This window comes from Xiphias gladius, chromosome 1 (assembly GCF_016859285.1).
Source record: "Xiphias gladius isolate SHS-SW01 ecotype Sanya breed wild chromosome 1, ASM1685928v1, whole genome shotgun sequence".
NCBI lineage: Eukaryota > Metazoa > Chordata > Actinopteri > Istiophoriformes > Xiphiidae > Xiphias > Xiphias gladius.
The window spans coordinates 3,972,257-3,981,500 of NC_053400.1; the positions used below are offsets into that span (position 1 = coordinate 3,972,257).

General features: G+C 39.0%; 1 protein-coding gene across 1 annotated transcript in view; it reads left to right on the forward strand.

Moving 5' to 3' along the window:
- The first annotated feature begins 4,289 nt into the window (after positions 1-4,289).
- LOC120789637 (mucin-5B-like) overlaps positions 4,290-9,244 on the forward strand; it is a 19,286-nt gene continuing 14,331 nt past the window's right edge. Inside the window, exons 1-8 of the mRNA XM_040126471.1 lie at positions 4,290-4,353; positions 4,525-4,584; positions 4,723-4,987; positions 5,510-5,624; positions 5,739-5,829; positions 5,915-6,021; positions 7,955-8,183; positions 8,987-9,112. Of these exons, the coding sequence (XP_039982405.1) occupies positions 4,293-4,353; positions 4,525-4,584; positions 4,723-4,987; positions 5,510-5,624; positions 5,739-5,829; positions 5,915-6,021; positions 7,955-8,183; positions 8,987-9,112 (1,054 nt within the window). The 5' untranslated portion in view covers positions 4,290-4,292. The remainder of the gene's footprint in view (positions 4,354-4,524; positions 4,585-4,722; positions 4,988-5,509; positions 5,625-5,738; positions 5,830-5,914; positions 6,022-7,954; positions 8,184-8,986; positions 9,113-9,244) is intronic.

Sequence of the window (9,244 nt, forward strand, 5' to 3'; positions counted from 1 at the left end):
CAATGACACACTTCACTGGAAGGCAAGATGGGATATATGAATTTTGATTACAGAATTTAGAATATATTCAGAAATATATGCAGTTTAACCAATTTTGTATTATCAGAATATTTCCTGTGTTTTGAATGATGGTTGGCTGATTGTTTTTTCTGAGAGCAGGCAATCACCAAAGATCTTGAAAATCCTGTTTCAGTTTCACAGTCATAAGACTGTTAAGATGCTTCTAGGACGTGGCAGGCTGACCTGGAGCCATCTGTCGTGGTGGTTTTGGCCTATACCATACGCTGCACACTAAACCAAGTAGGGCTCCATGGGCGAAGGCCAAGGAGGACACTGCTATTGAAACAATCACACAAAAAGGCAAGACTGAAGTTTGCAAAGACTCATAGATAAGCCACAGTCTTTCAGGGGCGATGCTCTATGGACAGATTAATCCAAAGTAGAGCTCTTTGGGAATGCAGTGCATCAGTTTGTTTATAGGCCACGAAATGAAGTCCATAAGGATAAGAACACCCTACCTACAGTAAAACATGGTAGAGGTTCTATCATGCTGTGGGGCTGCTTTGCTGCCTTTGGTACTGGAGACACTGAATGTATCAAAGGATCAAATCAGAAGATTACCGTAGCATTTTAGAGTAAAACCCAGTTACCCAGTGTCAGAAAACTAGGTTTAATGCAAAGTTCTTGGGTCTTTCAGCAGGGCAATGACCCAGAACACACATTCAGCAGCACAAAGGAATGGTTGAAAAGGAAAAGATGTACTGTTTTATACCGGCCAGTAATGAGTCTTGACCTAAATCCCATTAAAAACCTTTGTAGAAAGCTGAAATCTGCCATTGTAAAAAGGACTCCTTCAAACATGAAAGAGCTTGAACAAACAGCAATGGAAGAGTGGCAGAAACTACCAGCAGACAGGTGCAAGAGGCTTCTAGATGGCTACAAGAAACATTTATAGACTGTCAAAGGTTCTGCAACCAAATATTGGAAAGGGTGCAATAAATGTGTCTTGGGTACATTTTGTCCTTGTATCATTATGCAAATTTAGTTTTTTATTTTCTTTTGTTCAGTAACCTTGGACATTTTATTAAAATATTTAGATTTTACAAAATTAATTAATTTGTATTTATCTCTGAAGATATTATAAATTCTGTACTTAAAATTTAGGGGTGCCAGTAATTTCAACCAGGACTGTACCAGAGTGGCTTTAGGAGAGGAACAAATACTATGTATCCAGGTTTATGTTTAGCACATTAACTTCTTCTTTTCAAAGTGAGGGTGCAGCAGCTCTACTCCCTGCAAAAGTCTGAGCTCCTTACCCTGTCTATAAAGTTGGGGCCAGCCACCTTACAGAGGAAACTCATTTTACGGTTGCTTTGCAAACCATTCAAGTGCATACTGTAGGTTGCAGTCTGATGATGCCAAAGAAACCGCACCGTTTGCAAAAACCAGAGAGGTAATTCTGAGGCCCCCAAACTTGACATTCTCCTCCCCCTGGCTGCGCATTGAGATCCTGTCCATGAAAATCACAAACAAAATCAGTGACAAGAGACAGCCCTGGCGGAAGCCAACACCAGCTGGAAATGTGCTTCACTTCCTGCTGAGAATACAAATACAATTCTCATTCTGGTTATATGAGGACCAAATGTCTTGTATTAACAGCCCTGGTACCCCACACTGCAGCTGTGCCCCATATAAAACGCCCACATCACCTGATGGAACCATGGTACATGCAATTAGAGATAGCCTCTATATATTGAAGTAAAAAAAGGTCAATATTTGTGATGTTTGGGCTGCTTTTTGGATATGCAGCAGTCAACTGTAAACTGCTTGTGCTGCAACACTTGATTGAAGAAATATCTCCTGCATATTTTACTATCTTCTGCATATGTAAGAATGGATGGTCCCCATGAGAGCTGAACCCCTTCAGAAGTGTAATCCTAAAGCCATATTTCTTCTACAATGTTATTTCACAAGTTCTACAGAATACATACAGTGCACATAATACCCATTTTAAAGGGAAATTCCAGTTACAGTTTGAGTCTTACTTTCATATTTTGATCATTATTCTTAAAATTGTACTCACTGAGTTAACCGCATAGATCGAAGAAAACCGCAACATCACTAACAAGAAACAGGAGTACTCAGACAATAATACAGGATTATAATAAATCCTCGGGTTAGCTAAACTTCTTTGAAAGAGAAAACAAAGGCATACAGTAAAATTATCACCCAAACTACCCCAAACAGTGTAAGAATCAGCCATGACCTGTACAATGAGGGATTATTACTGTGGCTAAATCAATCAAATGATTCTGTATGGTTGGCAAATGTAATTTTCCCAACTCAACTCTAAAATATTGCCACATAATCTAATGAGTCTGAAATCCCTAGGACCAGTGTGGGATTGGGCATCTATGTCCCCGCCTTTGCCGACCATGATTCCTATCCCTGTAGGTAGTGGGTCCACAGGGTGGCAGGCCGATGAGATTTTTTCAGGCTGTGCCCAACTAGGCTCCATGGGTCAAGTCCCAACCACCAGATGCTCCCCTTCCAGGTCTGGCTCCAGGTGGGGGCCCCAGTTTCCCTAGTCTAAGCGAGGTGACACATCTCTGAAAAAAACATCTATTGGGATTGTATGAGTCGGTCTTACTCTGGCCCCTTCTTAGGGACCAATTTGCTTTGGAAGACCGTAGAAGGGATCACCTCTTCTTGAAGGAAAGTAGAAAACAACAAGAGAATCTTTAACTGTGCTTCACAGCTGTTGCATATCCCACACCAGATATCCATAAAAAATTTGACTCAAATTTGGCTAGAGAAGACAATAAAATAAAATAAAAACTGGAAACTGCTGCCTAAATTATTATGAGCTATGTTGCGGGTGTGATTTACAGAACTTCCTTTGAAACAACAGAATTCAAACAGCAGGGCTGATAAACAATTGCTGATTATTGCTGCTGTTTGATACACCCATGTCTGTGTAACATAGAGCAGACCCACGTCAGCTAGTCTTATAATCTCATTTTGTTGGACAGTGAAACAATACTAATGGATCTGTAATGAGCTGAAGTGAATTTAAGTAATCTTAGCTTTCGATTCATGTTGAGTCATTGTTAAGTCTTGCTATTGTTAAAGATGGCTACTGGTGATAAGAAAACAAAAGACAAAAAAAGTTAATCAGTGAGATCTGAACACACCTTGGATTGGTTTAAGATTTTATCACTGTGGTCAAAATATAATAAAGCAAAGCAAATTAAACCACTCAGGAGAGTATTTGGTGAAGTCTTTATTTATCTAAAGCCTTATATTGTATCAATACATAATTGGTCATAGACCAATATTATCTACTATTCCTACAGGTCTAAATCAGATTTGGACGTAGTGGGTGTTTTCTACTTGAACCTTGAATAATGCCGAAGCTGTATCCTCAGGCTCCGAGCCTGAAAAGGCAGAACCTTTGCTTTCCTTCTTACTGGTCATTGCTACAGGTAGAAACTAGCTGAATACACCTACTCAAATACAGGAGATACTGTAATAGTAGTGGTATAGTGTGTGGTCTTCATTAAGTTTTTTTTTTGCACTTTGGTAGAACTGAACCAGTTTTAGGATGTGGTGCGTGGTCCTTATTTAACTGTGCAAAGTATACAGTTAAATAAATATTAAGTCTTTGAGACTGCAATTAAGTTAAAGTATTCATTTTATGTTCAGTTTTATTATGCAGTGAAGTAAAAATAAATTTAATCACAAAGATCTATTTTGTGAGTAAATTACAATTTTTGTCGGATCATATTTCAATTCAATTCAATTCAATTTGATTTATATGGTGCCAAATCATAACCGAGGTTACCTCAGGGCACTTTTCATGTAGAGCAGGTGTAGACCATACTCATATTTCTACATCATTCGGTATGTTGTATGCATACATAAAGTTATGAAACTGGATGGACCAGGGAAAAACACCAACACCATGCTAGTTCAGCCTTCATTGTGGATATTGATTCCAGATTCATTAATTATTGGCTGTGGCCTTTAGGTATCAGTTTAGCTGCATCACAGCTTTGAGGTGAACATCAGTTTGTATGCTCAGTAACCTTGTCCTTCATATCAGGTGTGTGAGTGAACCATGGACCATGGAAATAAATGGCACATAGGGCAGGACCAGCAGTCATGAACTACTATGTGAAGCTATGCGAATGCCACTCCCTCACCTGCCACACTAAGACCGTGCCCCCTGGTATAAAGAACTGAGCCTCCCTCCCATTTTCCTCAGTTTTCCTGTGGAGAAGCAAGTAGCCATGGCTAACAAGTGGCTGCTATGGCTGACCCTGTCTGCCATCACAGCTGCTTTGCAAAGCGGTACATACATTATACTCCATTAGGCAGCCTGACAAATGTGACAAATAGGACAGTTCAGCAGTTTAACATTTCAAATGTTTATTCGTGTGCTACATCATCCTTATTGTGTTTAGTGTAGCTTGAGATTTGATTATTGATTAGTTGACAAATAATTATGATTTCTTTCAACAGAGGCAAAGTCTGCTGTGAACATGTTCTCCTCCATGTCCCAGATTCCTGAAAAAATAACAGGTGAGCTTGTTGGTTGTTGGTAGTAACTGTAAACTGACTATTTCCTTATGTAGGCAATGTGTGAGCATTCATTCATGTAAATAAAGACTTGTGTACAATATGGTCAACTTTGTTGTATCACATACTGGTTTGTCTTAGTAGGTGTGAGTCCCATCCACAATGGTCAAGTTTGCAGTACATGGGGTAACTTCCACTTCAAGACGTTTGATGGGGATATCTTCCAATTGCACTCCACCTGCAACTACATCCTGACCTCTTCGTGCAGGGGCAGTTACAAGGAATTCAACATCCAGATAAGAAGATCGGAGGCTGCCGGCAAACCCACCATCAAAAACATCATTATGAAGCTGGAGGGTTTAGCGGTCGAGCTCTCCAATGGCTCAGTGGTCATTAATGGAATATTGTAAGTTTACTCTAACAACCCTAAACCCTTTCCACTCTGCCTGCATAAATTCTTGCTTTAGACTGGATGGTACATATGGATCATATTTAATAATATCTCATACGCTCACCAATAGAAAAAGAAAAAAACACCAGCAGGACTTTAAATTGTTACCTTAGAAATCTATTTGTTATGTTTCTATAAACACTGCTGAGTACTGTCCTTAAGTCAATAAATGTTGGAAAAGAAATCTTTTGAAGAAAAACTTCTCTTTTATGAAAATGTTTTATGCTTTCTGATGCTTTATGCAGCCTGAGCTTGAGAACTGTGCTTTGTTAAAATGCTTGCCTGAAGTGATAATTGTTAGAACAGCATAGTTAGAACCTAAAAAATGTTCATGTGTACTGACAATCGATGCCTTCATACCTCCCCACATGGTTAGATACAACTAATAGCTCCATTCACAATCCCCCTTTGGCTCTAGGAACAAAAGTTAGAAAACACATAATGGCCAAAATATGACTTGTTTTTTTCTTTTTACAGAGTAGATTTACCGGTCAGTCGAAAAGGATTGTTCATCGAGAAAACTCCCACCTACATCAAAATCAAAGCTAACCTGGGATTGGTTGCTGTCTGGAATGAGGAGGACTCTTTTATGGTAAAAAATAAATGTATATAAAAATGTATATATATATGTATATATATATATATTGTATCTATATATAAATGTGTGCATGTGTCTGTGTGTGTGTGTATGGTTTTTTCATCACAGGTGGAGCTAGACCTGAAGTACAAGAACCAAACCTGTGGTCTTTGTGGAGACTTTAATGGGGTCCAGCTCTACAACGAGTTCTACAGTCATGGTACACTTTGAAACGCTTTAACAAGTAAGTCACTGTAGGCATGGCCACAGATCTGAACTGTGTTTCTTTGATATTATCCAAACAGGTGTGAAAATTTCCCCCCTGGATTTTGCCAACTTCTGGAAAATGGATGGTCCAACTGAATTGTGTTCTGACTACACATTGGAATCAACACAAAACTGCAATGACATGGTGAGGCTTCACCCAGTTATATGGAAATTAAAATGTAAAAATTCATTCTACACAATACTATATCACTACTATAACATGTATCGTGTTGCAATGAACCTTATTTGTTTTGGGGTTACAATATCTTCAGATAACTGCATGTCTCGTGGTATCACCACAGTGGCTTCATCACTGCTCTATATTTGGAGGCTACTGATTTCAGCAACCATGTTCTAGCAGTAGTTTTTGACTATATGTTGGAGAAGTAAACTAATAGTTACAAGACTTACACACATATTGCCAACATAAAGTTTGTTATGAAGAGTCTTTTAACCCAAAACATGAATAATGAAAGTCTACCTGTACTCTGAATACTGTCATGTGTCCCTGTACACCACAATTAGCTCAAACCAGTGCAAATAGAGGGTGTGTGTCACCCCATCATCCACAAAGCTCAAATGGCCATGTGGAGTTTTCTTTTAAACAAACAAATATTTAAATTCAGTGATATTCAACAAAAAACACTGTATGTATCCTTGATGTCTAATGAACATGAGGAATGCATTTCTTTCCTCAGAAAACATTTTCAAAGCCAATTTTTGAAGTTTTTTAAATTCAGTGTTGTTTCTGGACTTGTTCTTTCCTGGCTTTGTGGACACATTTCCAACCCAGCCGTCACGTTTAGTTACATAACAAACTTCCGTGAATTGATTCGTGTACATGGACAGCATGCATAAGCATGAGGTCTAAAACTCCACAGGGAACCCTTAAGAAATTATTGAACATTTGAAATGAGCAAACGCTTCCCAGCATGCACTGCACCAATAGAATTACCATTACTATCATGTTTTTCTGTGTTGCTACTCTGTTATTGGTACTTACCAGTGTGCACGATTATTGAAATTGTCTCCCTTTACAATGATTTGATTAACTGATGCAACATTGATAGTTAATACAGTTCAATCACTAAATTACACTGAGTGACAAACTGTGTCGCAATTAAATATTTTCCTGTTTGAAAATCGTATTTTGACAGAACAATGCTTTACTATTTGTCTACTTGCATGTGTGATAGTTGACTACCACTACCATTTAGTAATATTGTCCTAATTTTTTCAATCAAATATACATCACATTGTAGCACATTTGCTCCTGTGTTTCCTTTCAGTCTATTGCAGTATCAATAATCTGGAGTATTATCTTACACTAAAACTGCAATTGGAATTGTTCTGACAATACATATTTGGTTTTTGATTTTGTGACTTATTCATCACAGGGCAAATAACCACATGTCCTTGCAGGCACTCGACTTGTGGCGGTGCATTGATTAAGAACTGGTTGCTATGTTTGTCAGATAATCAGTACACCTGTTTCTGGTATCAAAAATAAATTGAGTAGAAGTGAGTTATTTAATTGTAAATACACAATTACATAAGTTTGACACTTGATTATAGTGTTGACAAAAAAATATATTTATGGTAAAAGATATGAAATTTGAGAAATGAATAAAATGATGGCGGCTGTATAAATCTGTCCTTACACTGAATTTTATGAGCTTAAACCTCAGTTAAACCATTTCTACAGTATTTACATTTAACCGCAGACGCAGTGAGTTTAGGTTATTTCTGTAGGTCACAGCAAGTGGGTTTAGACTAAAATACTGGTGCAGTTTAAACCACAGCCTCTGAGAGATTTAAGTTATCATTTGCCTTTGACGTGGACAACGGAGGTTTAAATCTTAAATCATAGCTAATCTAGTGACAGAGCAATAGCCCCCTATAGTTGGAGTCAAAGCTGGGTCGTACTTTAGTTTTCAGTGACTCCACAAGTTGGTGAGGGTTATCCCTGGACAATATGTGTGGCCTTTGTTACAATTTGTGCCAAATCCTTTACTCTCCTGTCTTTGCTTTTCCTCTGTTTCCATTCCTGTGTGTCCATCGATCTGTCTGTCTTGTAGAAACCTCTGTGTGAGCAGATCCTTACAGGGCCGGCCTTCAACAGCTGTCACAGTCTGCTGGACGTTGCCGTCTTCACTTCCGCCTGTGTTGCGGACCTCTGCCATTGTGGCAATGGCATAGGGGAACATGCAGACCCCTTCTGCCTGTGCGACACCGTGTCTGAGTTTTCCAGACAGTGTGTCCATGCTGGTGGTAAGCCCCACAACTGGAGAACCAAAGCGCTCTGCTGTGAGTACACTCAATGAACTCTGTTAAATAAATATTGGTTCACTGACTCAAAACACACAAAATCCAAAAATCACACTATAAAATTGAAAGAAATCAAAGAAGAGGCCAAATTAGAAAAATTGTGACATAAAGGTGAAAAAATAAAATTTTTCAGCCATCATCTGATACACAAGAGGAATTTCAAGCCACTGTGACATATTTTTTTCAGTCAATACTGAGGTTTGTACGACAAGCATATGCAAAAAATTTTTTCTCCTAAATTTCAATGGAGAATGAGGAGTCTAATTCACTTAACATAGTTGATTAAAGAAATCTTGAAGCTTGACTTATAGCGATTAAACTGTCAATGGCAACTAACCAATGTCGGGCCTACCCACTCCCACACTGATAGCCCAACTGTTTCTCCACCCAAGAAAAAGCAAGACAAGGGAAACACCCTGGCTGTATTCACAAAACACCTCGCGACTAACGAGATGTGTACTTGTAACTTTAAGACTGTGCTACTGGGCCAGTGGAAGAATGCAGTATCTACTGAATTTGTCTTTTTCACTTCTGTATATATTGAAATATTTTATTTCACATTCACTTACACAGACTAGATCCTCCTTAATCAAACAATGAGGTCAGAGTGTGTAAGCTGATTCATAAAGGAGTGCATAAAGGAGAGCTTAGGAGTTCTGCAGTAGAAGACTCTTTAGAACACTGGGCAGGCAATTCATGGGCAGGAACCAGGATACAATAATATAACTTGTGTAAAGGAATGCTATCTGAGAGGTTATGTAAGTGAACCGGTGTATTCACAGGGAAGCCATGTCCCTACAAAATGGAGTACAAAGAGTGTGGAAGCTCCTGTGCTGATACCTGCTCCAACCCAGCGGCCAGCCACACCTGTGACAGCCACTGTATCGACGGATGCTTCTGCCCTGCAGGTACAGCAGAGTGAAACACACACACACATACATGCACTGAGTTGCACACACACACACACACACACACACACACACACACACACACACACACACACACACACACACACACACACACACACACACACACACACA